The sequence below is a fragment of the Conger conger genome, chromosome 15, assembly GCF_963514075.1.
Source record: "Conger conger chromosome 15, fConCon1.1, whole genome shotgun sequence".
NCBI lineage: Eukaryota > Metazoa > Chordata > Actinopteri > Anguilliformes > Congridae > Conger > Conger conger.
This window is the reverse complement of record NC_083774.1, coordinates 30,988,815-31,011,417: the sequence shown is the minus strand read 5'-3', so window position 1 is coordinate 31,011,417 and position 22,603 is coordinate 30,988,815. Positions and strand designations below refer to the sequence as shown.

General features: G+C 41.8%; 5 protein-coding genes across 6 annotated transcripts; 2 read left to right on the top strand and 3 right to left on the bottom strand.

The window, feature by feature from the left end:
• Window positions 1-5,477: 5,477 nt before the first annotated feature.
• On the top strand, window positions 5,478-5,856 carry LOC133111421 (histone H2B-like). The gene has a single exon (XM_061221764.1). The coding sequence runs from the start codon at window positions 5,482-5,484 to the stop codon at window positions 5,854-5,856; it is 375 nt and encodes a 124-aa protein (XP_061077748.1). The 5' UTR covers window positions 5,478-5,481.
• Window positions 5,857-6,873: 1,017 nt separating this feature from the next.
• On the top strand, window positions 6,874-7,267 carry LOC133112109 (histone H2B-like). The gene has a single exon (XM_061222807.1). The coding sequence runs from the start codon at window positions 6,874-6,876 to the stop codon at window positions 7,249-7,251; it is 378 nt and encodes a 125-aa protein (XP_061078791.1). The 3' UTR covers window positions 7,252-7,267.
• Window positions 7,268-8,409: 1,142 nt separating this feature from the next.
• LOC133110955 (histone H3) lies at window positions 8,410-8,824 on the bottom strand. The gene has a single exon (XM_061221083.1). The coding sequence runs from the start codon at window positions 8,818-8,820 to the stop codon at window positions 8,410-8,412; it is 411 nt and encodes a 136-aa protein (XP_061077067.1). The 5' UTR covers window positions 8,821-8,824.
• A 730-nt stretch (window positions 8,825-9,554) lies between these two features.
• Window positions 9,555-22,263, bottom strand: LOC133110953 (histone H2A). 2 transcript variants are annotated; one of them, XM_061221081.1, is made up of 3 exons: window positions 21,881-22,263; window positions 18,907-18,916; window positions 9,555-9,950 (listed from the first exon to the last, which is right to left on the bottom strand). In XM_061221081.1, the coding sequence occupies exons 1-3, from the start codon at window positions 22,261-22,263 to the stop codon at window positions 9,555-9,557; spliced, it is 789 nt and encodes a 262-aa protein (XP_061077065.1). The 2 variants fall into 2 exon arrangements, with proteins under 2 accessions (XP_061077065.1, XP_061077066.1); XM_061221082.1 differs by lacking the exons at window positions 9,555-9,950; window positions 18,907-18,916 and having other exon boundaries at window positions 21,877-22,263.
• Window positions 19,955-20,365, bottom strand: LOC133110956 (histone H3). The gene has a single exon (XM_061221084.1). It carries the CDS (start codon window positions 20,363-20,365, stop codon window positions 19,955-19,957), a length of 411 nt encoding a protein of 136 aa, XP_061077068.1.
• Window positions 22,264-22,603: the final 340 nt, after the last annotated feature.

The window sequence follows — 22,603 nt, the reverse complement described above, 5'->3', positions numbered from 1 at the left end:
CATTACATTACATTATTGGCATTTGGCAGACGCTCTTATCCAGAGCGACGTACAACAAAGTGCATACCCATAACCAGGGCTAAGTGCGCTGAAAGACCCTAGAGGGAAGTACAATTTCAACTGCTACCCGTTTTTTGTTTTTTTTTAATCAACAAATAAACAACAAAGCAAAAGTGACCAAACTTAACTATCCAAATACTGCTTACCTGGCCAACTAAAAATACCAAAACACAAAGTAAATCACAAAGACAACAATTAAGGTTCACAGGGAGGTAGGGAGGGATGGGGAGAGATGCTGCTTGAAGAGGTGTGTCTTCAGTTTGCGCTTGAAGGTGGGGAGAGATTCTACAGTTCTGACCTCAACGGGGAGTTCGTTCCACCACCGTGGAGCCAGAACAGACAGTAGTCGTGAGCGTGAGGTGGAGGTTCGGAGAGGGGGAGGTGCCAAGCGGCCTCTGGAGGCTGAACGAAGGGTCTGATGATTTTTTGTAGGTAAGCTGGGGAAGACCCCTTAACTGCTTGGAAGGCTAGCACCAATGTTTTGAACTTGATGTGAGCCATGACAGGCAGCCAGTGGAGGGAAGTAAGCAGGGGGGTGACGTGTGAGTATTTGGGAAGGTTGAAGATCAGACAAGCTGCTGCATTCTGGATAAGTTGGAGGGGTCTGATGGCGGACGCTGGGAGGCCAGCCAAGAGAGAATTGCAGTAGTCCAGGTGGGACAGAACCATCGCTTGGACCAGGAGCTGGGTTGAGTAGGGGGTGAGAAAGGGGCGGATTCTCTGTATGTTGTATAGGAAGAACCTGCATGACAGGGTCACCACTGCAATGTTCTCGGAAAGGGACAGTCTGCTCTCCATCACCACGCCGAGGTTCCTTGCACTGGGTGATGGCGTGAGTGTGGTAATGGAGAGATCCAGGTGGGGAGAGGTATTAGCAGGGATGAATATCATTTCAGTCTTGCCTGGGTTGAGCTTTAGATAGTGGTTGTCCATCCAGCTCTGGATGCCACTCAGGCAAGCAGAGATACGGGCAGAAACCTGTGTATCAGATGGTGGGAACGAGATGAAGAGTTGGGTATCATCCGCATAGCAGCGGTAGGATAGCCCATGTGCAGTGATCACAGGGCCAAGGGAACAAGTGTAAAGAGAAAAAAGAAGCGGGCCTAGGACTGAGCCCTGGGGAACTCCTGTGGCAAGGGGCCGAGGTGTCAATACCGTACCAGCCCAGGCAACCTGGAAGGAGCGACCAAAGAGGTAGGACTCAATCCAGTCCAGGGCTGTGCCACAGATGCCCGTTGCTGACAGGGCGGACAGGAGGATGGAGTGATCCACAGTGTCGAAGGCAGCAGAGAGATCTAGAAGAATGAGGACAGAGGAGAGGGAGGCTGCTCGTGCGGCATGGAGCGACTCACTGACGGAGAGGAGCGCAGTCTCTGTCGAGTGGCCCGATCTGAAGCCAGACTGATGGGGGTCTCTAGCAGGTTGTTGTTAGAAAAGAAAGAAGAAAGTTGAGTAGAAGCAGCTCGTTCTATGATTTTAGAAAGAAAAGGAAGAAGAGATACCGGGCGGTAGTTCAGGATGATGGAGGGATCCAGGGTAGGCTTTTTTAGCAATGGAGTGATGTGGGCCCTCTTGAAGGATGCTGGAAAACAGCCGGAAGACAGGGAGGAGTTGACAAGGGAGGTGACAAATGGGAGAATGTCTGGTGTGATAGTCTCGCGAATAGAAGAGGGGATAGGGTCAAGGGCACAGGTTGTAGGGCGGTGGGAGAGCAGGAGTTGAGAAACATCAGAGTCTGTAAGGGGGGAGAAAGTGGAAAAGGAAGGGATGGGCCTAGAGGGGGGGAAGGGCACATTAAGGGGGACGGTGGTTGTGAAGGATCTGCGGATGACTGTGACCTTCTCATCGAAAAAGTCAGCAAAGTCCTCAGCAGCGAAGGAGGACTGAGGTGGAGGAGGCGGTGCGTTGAGGAGAGAGGAGAAAACAGTTTCCGGGGGTTTGAAGCGGAGTTCTGAATTTGTGTCTGATAGTATTTTGCTTTGGCGGCAGTGACAGCAGAAGAGAATGCCGCCAGGAGAGACTGGTAAATTGTGAGGTCTGAAGGGTCTCTGGATTTTCCCCATTTCCTCTCCGCTGTGCGGAGGCTGGTCCTGGAGGTACAGAGGGTGTCAGATATCCAAATATTTAATCAGCCAATAATGTGGCAGCAACTAAATGCATAAAACATGCTGATGTCAAGAAGTTCAGCTATTTTCCAGACGAAATGTCAGAATAGAGAAGAAAAGTGATCTTAATTACTTTGACCATGGAATGAGGTAAGCAGTGTTTGGCGAGTTAAGGGGTATGTTCATACTTGTGTGTTGCGGTTTGTAAAAAAAATAAAAAAAATAAAAAAATAACATTTAAAAATCAAAACAAATAGGCCCTGGTCCTTATCTTTGTTGTGCAGGTAGCAGTTGAAATTGTACTTCCCTCTAGGGTCTTTCAGTGCACTTATCCCTGGTTATGGGCATGCACTTTGTTGTACATCGCTCTGGATAAGAGAGTCTGCCAAATGCCAATAATGTAATGTAATGTAATGTAGAAGTGGCATGATAAGTGGCTGATGCGCTTGTTTAGTTTTATTGTTTGCCTCGCGTTTAATTAATGTCAGAGGTTGACGTGAACTGTTTTTCCCAGTCGGAAGGAGCTAATTCAGCATTAGGCTTCGTTGCTATAGCTTTACATTACATTTACAGCTTTATTAGAAGATTTGAACCATTAACTTTTCATATTTAAGAATTTATATGAAATTATTATTATTTTTTAAATTCGTATTTTAAAAGAAATAAAGATCACCCGCCGTATTTAAAAATGCATGGCATCGAATCCTACATCAGTTTCAGGAACTGTGGCGGGTTGGGTCACTTAGCGGTGGCCAGGACGGAACAGTCAAGAGGGGAGGCCTATGTGGGTACATGGTCAGGGGGTGAGTAGGCACTACAATAACCTGGATACAGTTTTCTAAACAATCGATCAAATGTACAGGGGCGGCCTGTAGCGTAGTGGTTAAAGTAAATGACTGGGACATGCAAGGTCAGTGGTTCTAATCCCAGTGTAGCCACAATAAGATCCGCACAGCTGTTGGGCCCTTGAGCAAGGCCCTTAACCCTGCATTGCTCGAGGGGAGGATTGTCTCCTGCTTTGTCTAATCAACTGTACGTTGCTCTGGATAAGAGTGTCTGCCAAATGCCAATAATGTAATGTAATGTGCCATAATATTTACAGCAGTAATACCAGTTCACCAGATACACACCAACAATTAACCATTTATGACATATGCATTCACGATTACAACACTCAATAAACACATTAAACACTCAGACAAGCGCACAACCATTTTCTCCATTTCATCATAGATCCCCTCAGACGTCATCCTGCTCCAGGAATGTGGTATTCCTTTCACTTCTGTGTAGCCACTGGCACCCTTGTCAACAGGGACAACTGTTTCTGTCTCCACATTGGAGTGAGGAGCTGACCGTTTCCTTCCCTGTGCGTAGGAATAACATCAAGCTCCTGGTTGTGACCTTCCAGGCTGATGGAGGAGGGAGAACCAGGAGGAGGGAGCCCTTCGCCACGTCCAAAATAAAATCTGAAGCTGGAGCTGACCATGTTTCCCCCAGACAATAACATTGTTACTATCATTATGGTGCAGGCTATGGCCACCCTTGTCCAGGACACAGGGAAGGTGGCTTCTCCTCTGGTAACTTTTCCAGGTACTATAGCACCCACTTCCTCGGAGCAATGGGCTTGGGTGTGCTGGACCTCACCATTCCATACAGCTGGGACCCCCCTTATGTCTATTAGGCCCTGAAGGACCCTGAAGGCTGGCCTAACCTCATGGAGCTATAAAATGTCCCATCTAAGATCTGGCCACATTGTTACACTCCCGAGGGGTGGGCCAGAGCAGGACCTGCAAGTCATCTGGGCAAATGTGACACACAAGTGTCTGACAAACAGACAGAAAGACATTGCCTGGATGACTGCCCATAGGTGTCTCCACACCAGAACATTTATGTATCTCCGGCCTTGTTTGTTCTGTCTCCCTGAGCAGGTTCCTGCCAAGGCCCTCCCCGACGGCTGAGGGCATCCTCTACGGTCCGCCGGGGGGATGCATTCTATCAAGCTCCAGCATCAGTGGGTGATCACCAACACCGTGAAGCAGGTCCTGTGGATGAGGAGGAACATCCAGGTCTATCAAAAAACGTCAGTCGACCTGGTCACTCTTAGGAGGAGGACCCAGAACCTCCTCCAAGACGGCATGTAAGTGGACTTCAATAAAAACAAGACCCTGCAGAGAGAGAAATGGGGGGTGGACCACTGTTCCACACTGCACTTGTTCCACAGCACCTGCTCTAACCTGAGTAAAATGTACTTTCTTTTCTTTACAATTATGCCCTTTGGGAAATTTTAATTCACTATTACCTTTTTTTGGTTATGTTTTGTCAATTTTTGAATGTTTTATTAATTGTTATGATTTTGAAAAAATGTCACTGTTTAATTTTCCTTAGTTTCATTAGTTAAAATAAATGTATTAATTTAGATATTGTTAGTAATCTTTTTTTGTCATTTGCTTTAAATGTAAAATGTTTAATTAATTAAATGTGTTAATTAATTCAGCGTTTCCGTGTATGTCTGACGTGTCCGTTTATAGATTCATAACGGTCATATAGGCGTTTAAAATGCAGTTCGCTTTGCTATTATATACATACTGATTTGTGGCAATATGCTATTTAGGGATTCCCTTAGCGATCGTATTTGTTAAAATACAGCAACGTGTAGGCTACCTATACTTTCTCGTTTCTAATGAGGGCTTTAAATTGGTCTTTAATGGTAACATTTTCTTTTGAATCTGAAGGTGTTTATCACGGTAACCTGTCTTTATTATTCTCGCTGTGCTTATTTGGGAAGTAGCTGAACCACCCCAAGGTGTCTTCAATAGAAGTCTTCGACATAATCCGAAAGGCTGTAAGAATTCGGGCCGATGGAAAATATGGTCTAAAAACGCGATGCTTGTTGTATACTAAACATACCTTTAACGTTTGTAGAACCACTCCTTTGGATTAATTTAATTTCAATTTGTACAGCACAAGTAAGTTGCAAAAATGAACATGTTTTTATGTTACAATTGTTTTAAGCAATTTAATGCTCAATATGATAATGTAATAGACTTTGCTTAGAATGCAGATAACTGAGAAAATGGAATTTAATAAATGTAAGGAAATCGGAGACGCGGGGTTAAAAATAAGACGGTGTGAGTTCCTTTGTTCGGAAGGAGGATGGGCTTTAAGCATCAGCCAATAAGGTCGACTACAAAAATGTGGTCTAAGAGCGGCCTCCAATGAGAATCAGTCTAATGTATAATGAATATTTGCATACAGAGCTTTTATAAAGCAGACGCACGGGTGCAGCGGAATTACTCGTGTCTCTGTCTCTAGAAAAATGCCTGACCCAGCGAAGTCTGCGCCCAAGAAGGGTTCGAAGAAGGCGGTCACTAAGACCGCTGCGAAAGGAGGGAAGAAGCGTAGAAAGTCCAGGAAGGAGAGCTACGCTATCTACGTGTACAAGGTTTTGAAGCAAGTGCATCCTGACACCGGCATTTCATCCAAGGCTATGGGCATCATGAACTCGTTTGTGAACGACATTTTTGAGCGTATAGCTGGTGAGTCTTCCCGCTTGGCTCATTACAACAAGCGTTCTACCATTACTTCAAGGGAGATCCAGACTGCTGTGCGCCTTCTGCTGCCAGGAGAGCTGGCCAAACACGCAGTGTCAGAGGGTACTAAGGCTGTCACAAAGTACACCAGCTCCAAGTAAACTAGCGCAATGATGCTTTACACAAAGGCTCTTTTAAGAGCCACCCACGTTTTCTATGAAAAGCTGAATTTCCACGTTTCTCCCAACATGTATGTTTAAAACCTATCGGTAGTTATTGCAAAGTAGCACGATAACTGTTATTTTGTGCGCTGGTTGTAAACACGCACGAGGTCTCCAAGCAAGTCTGATCTTATGTAGAATCAAGAAGTGCTCCTTTGGTTGGCGTTCTTTATTGTGGGGAGGGAAGAAGTATTGTAGGCTACGTTGGTGTACGGAGATGCATCAAAATACATTTTATGAAAGAAACTATACATTAAACTTACGCAGGGCCTTGTGAATATGGTGATCATCGCTTGAATGTAAATAAAATGCATTGTATTAAAATTACGTAGTACATGTACTATGATATGATTCAAGATGTTTAAATTTAAAATGTATTGATAACGCTCTTTCAAAGTCCAAGCAATTGTGGTATACGTATCCGCTTGACTGCAGCAATGAAACCTACCTAGAGTCACTTCCTAGCCGATGTACTTTGTGTGCTTTAAATGCCTAGTGCTAACATAAACCAAACATAAACGTTTGGAGAAAACCCCGTTGTGATTAATGTATGTGTAGCCGATTGTTGGGCGGCGCAGTCATGATACAAAAATGTTCGTTTTTATGTTAACATTGTTTAAAGCAAAGTATTGCTCAAAGGGAGAGTGCAATGGACCTTGATTATATTGCAGGTAACGGCAAAGTGGCCTACATTAAGAATTTATCATTTAAAAGTGTAAGAATTAATGACAAGCGGTTTAAAAAAAAAGTGTGCTTCCTTTGGTCAAAAGAAGGGCGTTTTTTGTATACTCGCGTATTCAACCAATACATTTTGTAAATTATGTCGTGCACAAACAGCTTCCAATGAGAATTGGTCTGACGTCGTCGGTAAAAAAGCGCATGAAAATTTGCATAGGTCCTTGGGCAAACACTTGAATAACGAGACAGGATCGCGTTTTCTTCATATCGGCTTGCGAAATGCCTGAGCAAGTAGCGAAGACCGCGCCCAAGAAGGGCTCAAAAAAAGCCGCGAGCAAGACTACTGCGAAAGGAGGAAAGAAACGTAGAAAGCCCAGGAAGGAGAGCTACGCTATCTACGTGTACAAAGTGCTGAAGCAAGTGCATCCTGACACTGGTATCTCTTCCAAAGCCATGGGCATCATGAACTCGTTTGTGAACGACATCTTTGAACGTATTGCTGGTGAGTCTTCCCGCTTGGCTCACTACAACAAGCGTTCTACCATCAGCTCAAGGGAGATCCAGACTGCTGTGCGTCTTCTACTGCCAGGAGAGCTGGCTAAACACGCAGTGTCTGAGGGTACAAAGGCCGTCACAAAGTACACCAGCTCCAAGTAATCTGTGATGCAACAAATCAAACCAAAGGCTCTTTTAAGAGCCACCCACGCTTTCAAAAAAGTGCCACATTAATTTCCTACGACCGATTTCCCCTATTCATGCATATATATTGAAGTTAAGTGAGTCCGCTGGGTTTTATGGTGGTTCGTATCCAGCTTTATGGAGCGATCATTCTACCAATTGGAATTGCACAGGTGGAAAAGTTTTTTTTTTTCCCCCGTAATTTAATTTAAAAAGTGAAACTTTCATTTATTCTCGATTTATTACAGATAGTGAAATATTTCAAGCCTTTTTTGTTTTAATCTTGACGATTACGCCTTACAGCTTATGAAAAATCCAGTATCAAAATATTTGAATATTACATAAGACCAATCAATATTATAATACATTATAATACAACCTTCTGAAAAGTGTCGTATATTAAGATGTAAATTAGTTTCTGATTTCAAATAAATTGTGTTGCTTTTGGGAATCTGATCTTTCCATATTACTGCCGTTAAAAATATATGTACATTAGAAATATACATATATTTTCAGATGAGCAGTGTAGGCTACTACATTTATATATAAACCTATCAGCCTGTGACTGCTGACTCCAGTTTCAGAAGACTTCTGAGGGTGTAAGGGCCTTTCGGTAAATTAACCTGCCTTTCTTGATTAATCAGTCAATATGCCAAATGTGAAATTATACATCTATGTCAAAATAAATACATTCTTATTTAGTTGACGCTTATGTACACAGTGTAAAAAAGCTAAAATGACTATATTGCTTTCACTCAAATTGGAATAGTTAATGGCATAAGATGAATCCTAAAAGCACGCTAGAGAATGATCGAATCAATGTTGGATACAGTATCATGAAGTATGCTACAATAGGTCAGCAATTGTATATTCCTTAATTGATAAACTGATGTTAAACAAACGAACAAAGTCAAGTGAACCAGTGCAGCCGTTTAATCAGAAAAACAGTTCCGGTCCCGTTCAGACATGATTCCATAAACCTACCAAGACACACACCACATATCAGGAGACGCCTGGGGAAAAAAAAAAAAAAAATCACACGCCAAGATAAACATGGATAAATTTGCTGCTCTAACAAGGACTGAGGTGGCTCTTAAAAGAGCCTTTGTTGTTTGGATCATGTGTTCACAAACCATTTTAAGCGCGTTCTCCACGAATGCGCCGGGCCAGCTGGATATCCTTGGGCATGATTGTCACTCGCTTAGCGTGAATGGCGCACAGGTTAGTGTCCTCGAACAGACCAACCAGATAAGCCTCGCTGGCTTCCTGCAGAGCCATAACAGCTGAGCTTTGGAAGCGGAGATCGGTCTTGAAATCCTGAGCGATCTCTCGCACAAGGCGCTGGAAGGGCAGCTTGCGAATCAAAAGTTCAGTAGACTTCTGATAGCGGCGAATTTCTCGCAAAGCTACAGTACCAGGCCTGTAACGATGAGGTTTCTTCACACCGCCTGTCGCTGGCGCACTCTTACGTGCAGCCTTAGTGGCGAGCTGCTTCCTAGGAGCTTTGCCACCGGTAGATTTACGCGCGGTCTGCTTGGTTCTCGCCATTGCTTCTTACTCGATTGCAGGTTTTCAGAATCCCGCTCTAAGCCCGGCATGCGCCTTTAAAGCATACTATCCCGGCTCTGATTGGATAGGTTTCTACGGATCCTCATTGGCCCTGACACTGCCTTCATTCCCCGAGCCTATTGGATAGTTTTTTTCAAGTTCCTCTGCCGCCAAATATTTAAACTTTTCTCTTACCGCCTTGAATGGAATAAATATTATGAATAATAAAACAATAAAAATAATCAGCCTTTCACGCGTGACTTGGAAGACCAGAAACAGTGCGGGATTTTGCTTTACAATAAGGGACAGATAATGGCCATTCTACGTTCAACGCAAAACGTATAGAACCGTTACAATGCGTGCATATATTTGGTGTAATGATACAGACAAATATCCCGCCTGTCAAATTTAGGTCACATGGATGACAAATCGATTGCATGACTAAAGCAAGCTTTTGAGAGCTTCATGCTTAAAAACATTGCTAGGGACGGTTTAATTTACGAAGAACGGAAGGTCTAAGGTCAGGCTCGGAACTTATTTACAAATCAAAGTGAGACATAAGCGTCGCCTGTTGTGATTGTAAACAATTACTCCGTTACCAAAAATAAAAAGCGCAACAGAAACTGCAGCCTAGTTCAATTCGCTCAAATGGGAACTTTTCGTACTTTTTAGTTGTGTGGGTGGCTCTGAAAAGAGCCTTTGGTTGAATGGCCTTCGTGGGAGCGATGCATGGATTACTTCGCCTTCACTGGCTTTTCAGTCTTCTTGGGGAGCAGCACGGCTTGAATGTTGGGCAGTACTCCACCCTGAGCGATGGTGACGCCTCCAAGGAGCTTATTCAACTCTTCGTCGTTACGTACTGCCAGCTGTAGATGTCTGGGAATGATGCGGGTTTTCTTGTTATCTCGGGCAGCGTTACCAGCCAACTCCAGGATCTCAGCAGTCAGATATTCGAGCACAGCGGCCAAATAAACTGGAGCACCGGCACCAACACGCTCGGCATAGTTTCCTTTACGAAGCAGTCGGTGAACGCGACCAACCGGGAACTGGAGTCCAGCCCTCGATGAGCGAGTTTTGGCCTTTGCTCTCGCTTTTCCACCAGTCTTGCCTCTACCACTCATTTTCAATATCTAGTCAGAACAAAGAATAAGGCTAGCTACCGGCGATCGTCTTCCTTATAGCAACACTCTGTTCACCCATTGGCTGCAGCGATGACGAGATTTCGTCCAATCAAATCGGAAGACATTTTTTCGACGTCGCTTGCAGCACAGAACAACTAAATTGAATCAAAACCTCCGCAGTACTCTCTAAAAAGTTGAAAATTAATGTGCAGGCTTGATGAAGTTGAAATACACGAACAGTACGAGAAGCAATCACACGCATATCAATATATAAAACGAACGTAGGTAAATAATACATACTAAGATGAAAAGCACATAAAGAAAGAATAACAACTTGTTAAAACTAATTGATGGCAATTGGCGTTGGAACAAAAACCTACACATACACAGCACTACAGGACCCAAGATTGCTGTTGTTATAAAATATTTTTTTGAAAAATAAGGTGCTACTTGTTTGACTGGTGTTACATTGGGTCACTTATTGTATTTACAAAAAGTGCTCTTTGATACTTCATATGACATGTTGTTGTTTTATGTTTGTTTATAAAATTTTATTGTTACTACTTGAGTAAAAACAAACATATTGTAATGTCTGTTCAAAAGGATTGTAAGATGCAACTAAATAGTTATTTTTATTTGATAATTAGTCTTCATTAAAGTTCATTAAATATTAATATAAATCCATAAAAAAGATAGGCAAAAACAGTATAACTTGAACATGAACATATCAGTGATACTCTAATTGTGAAAATATGTTGAGATAACATGTTCCAAAACAGACAGAAATATATTTTATGGAAATAAATTAAAGTTGTTATTTCACATTATTTACCACTTCAAATGAAGCATAACCCAATTATTCTACACCAAAATTGAAATGTCCCAAATCTTCTGACTGACTGACCTGATTGTATTGCCTAGCCCACTTAACTGGGTGGAAATAAGAAACATGTTTTTTTCCATCCATTACAAAAATAGTGTAGGTGACAAGAACGTGAGAGTCAGCAATGCCTATGTAAATTCTCCCTGAGACAGAACCCATCAGATGAAACGATGAAGTAAAAATAATGATGTTGAAAGTTCTGCTAATTATCATCTGTTTAGATCATTTGTAATGCGAAAAAAAGAATCCAGTTGGTCCCGCTGAGACCCTTTCTTCACATCTGTTAGATATGCTGCCATAGAATAGCACCTGGGGACTTTTTTTTACATTATACAGTGCATCCGGAAAGTATTCACAGCGCTTCACTTTTCTCACATTTTGTTATGTTACAGCCTTATTCCAAAATGGAATAAATTCATTTTCAACACCCCATAATGACAACATGAAATAGTTTTTTATTTTTAATAAATTTGCAAAAAAAAAAAAAAAAAACTTAAGAAATAACATGTACATAAGTATTCACAGCCTTTGCTCAATACTTTGTTGATGGACCTTTGGCAGCAATTACAGCCTCAAGTCTTTTTGAATATGATGCCACAAGCTTGGCACACCTATCTTTGGGCAGTTTCGCCCATTCCTCTTTGCAGCACCTCTCAAGCTCCATCAGGTTGGATGGGGAGCGTCGGTGCACAGCCATTTTCAGGTCTCTCCAGAGATGTTCTATTTGATTCAAGTCTGGGCTCTGGCTGGGCCACTCAAGGACATTCACAGAGTTGTCCTGAAGCCACTCCTTTGACATCTTGGCTGTGTGGTTAGGGTCGTTGTCCTGCTGAAAGATGAACCGTCGGCCCAGTCTGAGGTCAAGAGCGCTCTGGAGCAGGTTTTCATCCAGGATGTCTCTGTACATTGCTGCATTCATCTTTCCCTCAGTCCTGACTAGTCTCCCAGTTCCTGCCGCTGAAAAACATCCCCACAGCATGATGCTGCCACCACCATGCTTCACTGTAGGGATGGTATTGGCCAGGTGATGAGCGGTGCCTGGTTTCCTCCAAACATGACGCCTGGCATTCACACCAAAGAGTTCAATATTTGTCTCATCAGACCAGAGAATTTTGTTTCTCATGGTCTGAGAGTCCTTCAGGTGCCTTTTGGCAAACTACAGGTGGGCTGCCATGTGCCTTTCACTAAGGAGTGGCTTCCGTCTGGCCACTCTACCATACAGGCCTGATTGGTGGATTGCTGCAGAGATGGTTGTCCTTCTGGAAGGTTCTCCTCTCTCCACAGAGGAACACTGGAGCTCTGACAGAGTGACCATTGGGTTCTTGGTCACCTCCCTGACGAAGACCCTTCTTCCCCGATTGCTCAGTTTAGACGGGCGACCAGCTCTAGGAAGAGCTGGTGGTTCTGAACTTCTTCCATTTACAGATGATGGAGGCCACTGTGCTCATTGGGACCTTCAAAGCAGCAGAAATTTTTCTGTACCCTTCCCCAGATTTATGCCTCGATACAATCCTGTCTCGGCGGTCTACAGCCAATTCCTTTGACTTCATGCTTGGTTTGTGCTCCGACATGCACTGTCAACTGTGGGACCTTATATAGACAGGTGTATGCCTTTCCAAATCATGTCCAATCAACTGAATTTACCTCAGGTGGACTCCAATTAAGCTGTAGAAACATCTCAAGGTTGATCAGTGGAAACAGGATGCAGCTGAGCTGAATTTTGAGCTTCATGGCAAAGGCTGTGAATACTTATGTACATGTAAATTCTTAGTTTTTTTATTTGTAATAAATTTGCAAAAAAAAAAAAACGTCTTTCATGTTGTCACTATGGGGTGTTGTGTGTAGAACTTTCATTCATTCCATTTTGGAATAAGGCTGTAACATAACAAAATGTGGGAAAAGTGAAGCGCTGTGAATACTTTCCGGATGCACTGTACTTATGCCTCTGTATAGGGGTGTTTTCTTTTTGGCAAATTGTTCTTTGGACCATCAAAGTAAGTCAAGACCTACTTAAAAAATTTATTTTTTTATTTAAAGGTACAATAAGTAAGGCGGGCGGCACGGATGGTGCAGTGGGTAGCACTGCCGCCTCACAGCAAGGAGGTGCTGGGTTCGATCCCGGTCAGCCGGGGCCTCTCTGTGTGGAGTTTGCATGTTCTCCCCGTGTTTGCGTGGGTTTCCTCCGGGTACTCCGGTTTCCTCCCACAGTCCAAAGACATGCAGGTTAGGTTGATTGGAGAGTTTAGTGTGAGTTTGAGTGTGTGTGTGTGTGCCCAGCGATGGACTGGCAACCTGTCCAGGGTGTATTCCTGCCTTTCACCCGATGTATGCTGGGATAGGCTCCAGCCCCCTTGTGACCCTGTTCAGGATAAGCAAATTAAGATAATGGATGGATGGACAATAAGTAAGATTCTTGTTAAAATATTGTTGCAAGACCATTATGCCCTGTTATCCCTTCCTATCATTGAAAAAGGCTCACCGACATGTTGACTCCCCCTGTGATTTATAGTAGCGAGTGTAGTTGAATAAGCATTGTGCCTTCGGCAAGATAACTAATAGCTTATTTGCTTGTTGCTACCGATAATGAACTGGTATTGTTTTATAACTAGATATGCATTCTTCGCTTGGATAATAACCAATAGCATACAGAGTTTCAGTGATCGCTTGTCTGGAGTGCAATTTGGGCAGCTATAAGTTCCTTTTATCTCTTTACGTGTTCAGTCATGTGGATTTACAGCTGTGTTCAAGAAAATAGCAGTACCACATCAGTAACCTGATGAACCACTGTTATTCGTTGTAGTGCTATTTCTGCATGGCAAATAATTTACTTGTAGATGTAGAAGTGTAACAGAAAAACAATACACCCAATTGTCATACATGCATGCTGCTTGTTCTGAGTAATTGACTCACTCATTACAAGTTCAAAATAATAGCAGTGTGGAGTTTAATTAGAGAATTCATTCATTCTGTGAAAAAACAGGTGTCATTAATTGTCCTTTATTAAGGAAGAAGGGAAGCAAATGTTTCACACATTGTTATAAAATATATTTCCTTCTGAATTGCTAAGTAAAATGGGCCGTTCCAAACGTTGTTCGGAGGAACAACGTAATTTCATTAAAAAGTTGATTGGAGACGGCAAAACATAGGAAGAAGTGCAGCAAATTATAGGATGCTCAGCTAAAATGATCACAAATGCTTTAAAATGGCAAGAAAAACCCGAAATACGAGGAAGAAAATGAGCAACTACTGTTAAAACAGATCGAAGAATCGTCAGAATGGCAAAGATTCAGCCATTCATCAGCTCCAGAAAGAGCAAAGATGATCTACAATTAACTGTAAGTGCTGTTACAGTCAGAAGATGTTTGATCGAGGCTGAGCTATCAGCAAGAAGCACCTGTAATGCATCATTGTTGAAAAAAGGGCATATGCAGAATCGGTTAAAATTTGCCAAGGAACAGATCGATTGGTCCAAAGAGAAATGCCGTAACATTCTGTGGACTGATGAGAGTAAAATTGTTTTTTTTAGATCTAGTGGTTGTCGACAGTACGTCAGACGAGCCCTTGGTACTGAATTAAAGCCACAGTACACTGTGGTGGCGCAAAAAAAAATCATGGTCTGGGGATGTTTTTCATACTACAGTGTTGGGTTCGTATACCAGGGATCATGGATCAGTTTCAATAAATCAAAATAATTGAAGAGATTATGTAGCCATATGCCGAAGAGGAAATGCCCCTGAAATGGGTATTTCAACAGGACAACGACCCCAAACACATGAGCGAGTGAGCAACATCTTGGTTCCAGACAAAAAGGATTGAGGTAATGGAGTGGCCAGCTCAATCCCCCGACCTCAACCCCATTGAAAACTTGTGGGGTGAGATTAAAAATGCAGTTTCTGAAGCAAAAACCCAAAATACCTGTTTCTAGGTGCCAGAAGTTGGTTGACTCCATGCAACACAGATGCGCAGCAGTTATCAAAAACAATGGTTATGCAACTAAATATTACTTCAGTAATTTAAAGTTAAGTTAAATCGTTAAAAAATTATTCAGTTTATACAGTAAGTGTTTCAGTTTGAAGAGAAAAATGGCAACACTGCCATTTTTTTGAACAGATTAATTTTCCTTTTCTTTGCTTCCTGTAAAAGAATAACACAGACTCGATAAAATTAGTTAATGCTTTGATTTAGAATTGAATGTGTAATGTTTCCACTATATTTGAAATATGGAACTAAAAGCTATTATATATATAATATTTGCACTTTATTCACTTTTTTTAACGCACTGCTATTTATTTGAACACAACTGTTGCTAAACATTTATTTGTCTCACACTGTAAGTTACAGTTGCATCGTTTGTAGTAGACAAATCGTATCTTAGTTATATATAGCCAGCTAGTTACATAGCCAAATATGTTGCTTGCTAATAATATAGTTCGTTAGCAAGAATGAAATCCTCAAAAGGCTAAGGTCTTTCTAGGTAGGTTGCCAATGTTGAAAAGTGTGATGCAAGTGAGGAACGTGTTCAGTTAACTTCACTGGTGTTTCTTTCAATATAAACCTATGCAGAGCAGAAAAATTTCCTTCAATGGCCACAGTGGCTGGTGTAAAATGCAGGGAATGCAGGGCCACAATTTTCTTGCCTTTAAAACATGCCCCTACAAGGGTTGGGGCTCATTGATACTTTTTATTGTTTGCATTATACTGTACCTTTATTTTACTGTACTGTACACATTCCCATATGGACCAAATGTAAAATTGAGACGGGTGCGTGGGGGTTGGACCCAAAATGCACGACTCAGAAACAATGGTTAAATAAAGTCCCGTTAGGGCTTTATTCGGGACGAATCCCAGGAGCGTAGTCAAAACAAGCAAACGCACACGAAGATCCAGCCAAACAAATAAACAAACAAAAAGCACGGTGCCGAGGGAAGAGGCAAGCTCGTAGTCGGTAGACGTGCAGGGAGGTCCGGTAGCAGGAGAGCTGTCAGCGGGGCAGATGAACAGGCGGACGGCAGGCAGAGGCGTAGTCGTGGGCGAAGCGGGAGTCGAAACCATGAAACAATCAGCGAAGCAAAAGTACAAAACGGTAGGCGAGGACGTGGTCAAAAACAAACAGTGGTCAACAAAACAGAAATCAATAAACAATGGTCGGTAACAGGCTTGGATCGTAACGTGTAATCAAACAGTAAATAATGCTCAAGAGTTGCGTGGTAAACAGAGGCAGACAATTTCGCGAAGAACAGTTGCGCGACTGGGCTATAAATGCGGGTGTAGACAGGTGTAGACAATTAGTTAGAGCGTAGTAAGGAAATGGAAAACAGGTGCGATGGATGACAAGTTTAACAAGGTGATTAGTAATCGTTAGTAATAAACCTATCCTGCCCTAGCATTAGTAAATTAGTAAATGACATGCACGAGAAACGTAAGGTAACATGAACACATGATTAGTTTGTTAGTTTCTACCCAATCCTGATCTAGCGTTAGTAGTTTTAGTAAATAGACAAATGGAAACAATTAGGGAGTGAATGACAGAAATAGAGAGAGAGAGAAAGAAAAGGCGGAACGCAAGGTTTGCGGAAAGACATGTAAAAGTGTTTGCATAAACAACGACCAGTTAACGTAACAATAAACATAAATCAAAACATAACACAAAGCGAAACTAAGACGATAACCACTCAACATAACAAGCAGTGGAGGCTCCTCCATAGAGGTGGAGGAGGCCTGGCCTCCCCAATAATTTGAGAGAAGAGAGAGATTTAAAAAAAACAATAAATATATTTATTTTATTTATTTTAACAAAAAACATATTTTTTATTTTTTATATTCATATTATTTTAGTTTTGTTCATAAATCTAAATTTTCCCATGGCTAAAACCCAATATTGCAATTGTAAAGCAACAGGCCAGATTTCCCTATCAGTTTGTATTAAGGGAGGCCAGGCCTCCCCTAGGAAATTCGCTTTTCATAGAAGTCAATGTAATGCATTTTTTTTCATGCCAATATGTGATTGGCCAGATCACTGAAAATGGGTGGGCAACGGAGGCCTGGCCTCACCATGCATTGTGTCCAGGGCTGAAAGATTGACATTTTGTTCGTCCAATCACATGCTACTGGTTCATTTGGAATCAACTGTCCTTTCCTTTCCTATTCAACACAGAAGCCATTTTGAGAATTTGCTAGTCACTTCAGTCAAACAAACACTCGCCATAGTGGCTACGAGTGTCCCATCAACTTGTGCTTTTCAGGAAATTTAGACAACACCCCTGGCTATCATCCCTGGAGTTTATAGCTCATTTGGCCAAACACTTTTGCTTAAAACTACCTCGGAAGTCGGCGAGATTCTGGCGCTATTTGAGATCTTGGGCTGGAGATATGCAGATTCCAGATACTAGGGAGTGAGAATGACATTCAATAGGTCATGTTAGACACCATTTGGGATTTATTGAACAGTTTTATTTTTAATGTAGTCCATTTCGTTTTATTACAAGTCAATTTAATAATCTTCCATATCAAATTACTGAATTGTTGCTCTGTGAGGAAATTCACTCTAAATACGAATAGAGTGCTGCCCTCTAGTGGATAAAAGTTAACGTTAGATAAAGCCAACTGGAACCATATTTTTACATATTTTATATTAAATATATTGAATAAAACTACATATGATAAAGAAAGTGTTATCTTATCTTTTTTATATGCTAAACTTGATTAAATTGGTGATTACATGTTGAAGCTGTAGAAGAATGAAAAATGTAAGCTAAACAAAATTGTTTTTAACTACATAATTAAAATTCCTGCCTTTTACACATGTTCACTTGGCATTTATATTACATCCAAATGTCATTTCTCAGCTTAATTATCAGGCAGGCTCATAGACTTACAGCAATGTCATTTCTTCAGGAAGGCACAAGGCTAAGCTCTGCACAATGAATTTCATCAGCCAGAACTTTCTGACTGTAGCTTACACTCCAAATAGTATGCCTTTGGCCAGCACAAAGACAGATAAGAGAACAGGGAACATTCCATCGTGAGTGAAGTGAGCAAGCGGAAAAAAATGGCCTCCTCAATTCTGGAAGTCACCAGCCTCCACTGATAACAAGGTAATATAATCGTACGAAACATAACTAGACATGACAAGAAAATAAATCGTAACAAAACATAACTAAACAACATGACGAACCTAACATAATACATGATAAGACACTACGTGACTAAGACAACATGAATAAACATAAAACGTGGCAAGACAGACCTGAAACGTGACAAAAATGCTCCTCTGCTGTCTGTAATTTTCATAATGGAAATCTCATATTTAACAGTGAAGCCCTACATATAGGTAATTCCCTGAAAAAGCATTAGCCTCATTGGATTTGTCTTTCTGTAGATATCACCTCTAAAATAAGGAGGGAGGTGGAAATTTGGGTTTGTGTCAATTTTTTTGCGTCATATTATATATTAGGATTGGAAGTATTTACACATAGAGTATGACTGATCTGATGATATGCAGGTTATAGGTATAGGCATTACATTCTGTACCCCAGCAACTAATTTAATGTTTTGTTGTATTAAGATAAATTTAAGGTAGTATATCAAAGTTACTTTAAAAAAAACAACTAAATAAAATAGTTATAATTTAAAGATATAGTTTAATATGATAACTAATCAGAGATGTTCACAAGTCATCAAATGCAAATCCAAGTCAAGTGCCAAGTCTCCAGAATGGTGCAGCATAAACAACAGTATGGCTATAGAAATTCATCACAATACCTATGCAACGATAGAGAAACCAGAAGTGTAGTATATGACAACAGCAGTATTATCAGGCACACACAAAAAGATAGTGGTTATTTTAACTACCACGCCTGCACAAACGTTGGCAAAGCCAAATGAGAAAAAATAGAATGGTTATTTATTTTAAGAACTCTGTGTGACTCATGTGACATAATGTAAACATTACCATGGGCCTGTAACATAAAATGAGGGTCAATAACAAAATAAGGGCCGGTTACATGGACACATAGATTAAGCTTAATCCTGGAGTAAATGCAGTATTGTGTGGATAATCTCCAATTAATTTTAGTCTAGGACTAAACTTAATCTGCATCTGGGACTTTGAAATTTGAATCATGTTGCAGTATTGGTTCATAAATATACTCTTACTTTTTAATTTTTAAATGAAAGGTAACTGTTAAGCATTCAAAAAAATTAAATGAGGCTAGATATTTTCATTCAAGAAATCGGGAGCTATGATTTTCTAACTACATCTACATTATGCTATAGGAAAGCCTTGACTAAGGAATGACATTAACCAATGCATAGTAAAATCAGAAATCATTTCAAAAGCACATGCAACTACAATACATGCCAATTTGGGTTCAGTGGTAGCTTTAAATGTTAACGTCGATTACAAACATGCTCTCTTGAAAATAGTTAATATTTGTATGACACTGGAATACCAAACCATGTCACCTAACAAGACATTCAAAATCACTAGCTGTCCTGCTTGTACATAGATCTTAAAGACCATACAAATAGGTTTTTAAAATAGTGCAACCCTTGATCAGGCTCCAGATCAAAATCGCATGAGATAACTTGAAGAATTTTGTGTTAACGTTACTGTACCTTATGATAGTAGTTATCTAGCTTGCATAGCTTTTCAAGATCAACCATTTGAAATGCAAGCCAACATCGCTACAACTTGGCAGTCAACAAAATAAGAAAATGTGCGCGTCCTTGATGCTGAGTAAGCAGAGACATGAGCATTATAGCCTACTGAGTCTGAAACTCCTCATTTGGCCAACACAACAGTTTAGCCAAGTTACGTTAACGCAACAGGGAACAGAGGCGGGATCAGCACCCCTCCTTAGTCTGATCACCGGTCACTTGACAACATCAGTACTCATCGTGGAGCCAGTGCAGCGGTCCGGACCAAGTCATTTATCTGTAAAATCGAACAACAAATAGTGAAACATTAAGGATTCACATCGATGGCTGCTCACGGGAAGGAGCAGAACAAGAAATTAATCAGGATACATCAACACACACCAAAAGATGGAATATTTCGCTGCTCTATCAAGTACTGAGGTGGCTCTTAAAAGAGCCTTTGGCTTTTTGGATTCGGAATTCGCTAACCACCTCAAGCACGCTCTCCGCGAATGCGGCGTGCCAGCTGGATATCTTTGGGCATGATAGTTACCCTCTTGGCATGAATGGCGCACAGATTTGTATCCTCGAACAGACCAACTAGGTATGCCTCGCTAGCCTCCTGCAGAGCCATAACAGCTGAGCTTTGAAAGCGGAGATCGGTCTTGAAATCCTGAGCGATCTCTCGCACAAGGCGCTGGAAGGGCAGCTTGCGAATCAAAAGTTCAGTAGATTTCTGATAGCGGCGGATTTCTCGCAGTGCAACAGTACCCGGCCTATAACGATGGGGCTTCTTCACGCCGCCTGTCGCAGGCGCACTCTTACGCGCAGCCTTAGTGGCGAGCTGCTTCCTGGGAGCTTTCCCACCGGTAGATTTACGTGCGGTCTGCTTAGTTCTAGCCATTCCTATACAATTCCTGCGTTTTAGAATGCCGTTAAGTCCCCGACATGTGACTTTAAAGCATACCACCCCTAAGCTGATTGGACAGGCTTTTACGGATCCTCATTGGCCCTGACCCTGTCATCATTACCCGAGCTTATTGGGTGGTTTCTTCAGTTTGCTCTGCCGCCAAAATGGAACATTTTCTCTTACCGCCTTGAATTATTTAGTCCAATGTCGCGTACAACAATATATATATGCGCAATGCTATACACATATCTCACCAGGATTGCGCATATATATATTGCAAATTGACGCATGACAAGGGTGCCCAGATGCAAACAGTCCACATGCGTGACAAAGAGTACAGATACAAGGCGGGACAGATTGATAATGTCCATTCTTTATATGTTACCAATGCAAACATTTTATAACTGTGATATGATGCGTATCGGGTTTATACGCCTATCCCGTCTTTACTGCTTGGTGTGACAAATTTAGTTCAATTAATAATAATAATCCCTTGCATTTATATAGCGCTTTTCTCACCATCCGGTGACTTCAAGTGCTTTACATTGATGAGGGGGAAATATTTCGCTCAACCTCAACCATCACCAATGACAAACCATAGATGACAAATCGATTGCAAGGCTGCAACAAAGTTTTGACAGCACCATGCTGAAAATAACTGCTGGAAACTCGGAAGAACTAAGGCATGCTTCTTTTGTTTTGGAATTAATTCACAAAACTGCTGGTTGTCATGCAAAAATGTGTGTGTTCGGTCAATGTGTCGTGTCAGTGGTCCAGCGTACACAGCTAGCTCGCTGCTTATTTTGCCATCACCGAGGCGTGACATGGTCTGCGTCACAAAGAGCTGTGATCTCTTTTGAATAATTAAATTATGTTATATAATTTAAGAATGCTGCTAGCTGGCTTGTCAAATTCGTGAGTTCATTTTCCATCGAGGTTTTTATTGTATTCACTTCTGGGAGCAAGCAGCTGTCATAATAGGCCAAAATATTAACTCGCTAATTGTACGTGTAGGCCTATTGCCCAACGAATCCCAATTTCCACCACCTCTCTCCAACGAATATTCAGCGGAAACTGGAGCTAGGCTATCATAATTGTGGCTGAACGTTATTAATTAGCAGGAGCTGTGTGTGTGAATACAAGTGTAATTGAGCATTAAAAGTAAAACCCTACCAATAATAGCCACTGCAAAAGCCCAACTCCCCGTTTAATTACTGCAAACAGCCAGAACACAGAAACTGATGTTACGGTGGCTTGCTTTGGCTTCTGGAATAATATCTGCGGCTTCTTTGACCCCCTTTCTCCCAAACAAAACCGCGGAGACATGGTTAACATGAAAAAGGGCTTCGTGAATGGAGAGATCTCACTTTTGACCAAAAAATGGTTATAACAGAATTGTGGCGGGGGGCTGTAGTTAAGTTGAATTGGTTCAAATGGCAGCTTTTCGCGCATTGTATGGGTGTGGGGTGGCTCTGAAAAGAGCCTTTGAATGGTTATTGTGGGAATCACTTCGCTTTCACTGCCTTCTCGGTCTTCTTGGGGAGCAGCACGGCTTGGATGTTCGGTAGTACTCCTCCCTGAGCGATAGTGACGCCTCCAAGGAGTTTATTCAACTCTTCGTCGTTACGGACCGCCAACTGCAGATGTCTGGGAATGATGCGGGTTTTCTTGTTATCTCGGGCAGCGTTACCAGCCAACTCCAGGATCTCAGCGGTCAAATATTCGAGCACAGCGGCCAGATAAACTGGAGCACCGGCTCCAACACGCTCAGCATAGTTTCCTTTACGCAGCAGTCGGTGAACGCGACCAACCGGGAACTGGAGTCCAGCCCTCGACGAGCGAGTTTTAGCCTTCGCTCTCACTTTTCCACCAGTCTTGCCTCTACCACTCATTTTCAATATCTAGTCTGAATAAAGAATTACGGTGGTTGCAGACGAGCGTCTGTCTTATAGCAACACTCTGTTCACCTATTGGCTGCAGCGTTGGTGAGATTTCGTCCAATGAAATAGAATACATTTTTAGACGTATCTCACAGACCAACTGAATTGAATCAAAACCTCCGCAGTACTTCATAAAAAGTTGAAATTCAGAAATCCAGAAATCCATTGGATGATTTGAATTGGTTACTGATGAGAATTGTTTGTCTGAAGTCCAATTTTAGCTGCTGGTAAGAGGCTGTGATTCAAGCAAGTAAAATGCCTTTCCATTTACTAGTAAACGCATGACAAACTG

Excerpts from the sequence above, each read along its gene's own strand:
- LOC133111421 (XM_061221764.1), top strand. The coding sequence starts at position 5,482 with ATGCCTGACCCAGCGAAGTCTGCGCCCAAGAAGGGTTCGAAGAAGGCG.
- LOC133112109 (XM_061222807.1), top strand. The coding sequence starts at position 6,874 with ATGCCTGAGCAAGTAGCGAAGACCGCGCCCAAGAAGGGCTCAAAAAAA.
- LOC133110955 (XM_061221083.1), bottom strand. The coding sequence starts at position 8,820 with ATGGCGAGAACCAAGCAGACCGCGCGTAAATCTACCGGTGGCAAAGCT.
- LOC133110956 (XM_061221084.1), bottom strand. The coding sequence starts at position 20,365 with ATGGCTAGAACTAAGCAGACCGCACGTAAATCTACCGGTGGGAAAGCT.
- LOC133110953 (XM_061221081.1), bottom strand. The coding sequence starts at position 22,263 with ATGAGTGGTAGAGGCAAGACTGGTGGAAAAGTGAGAGCGAAGGCTAAA.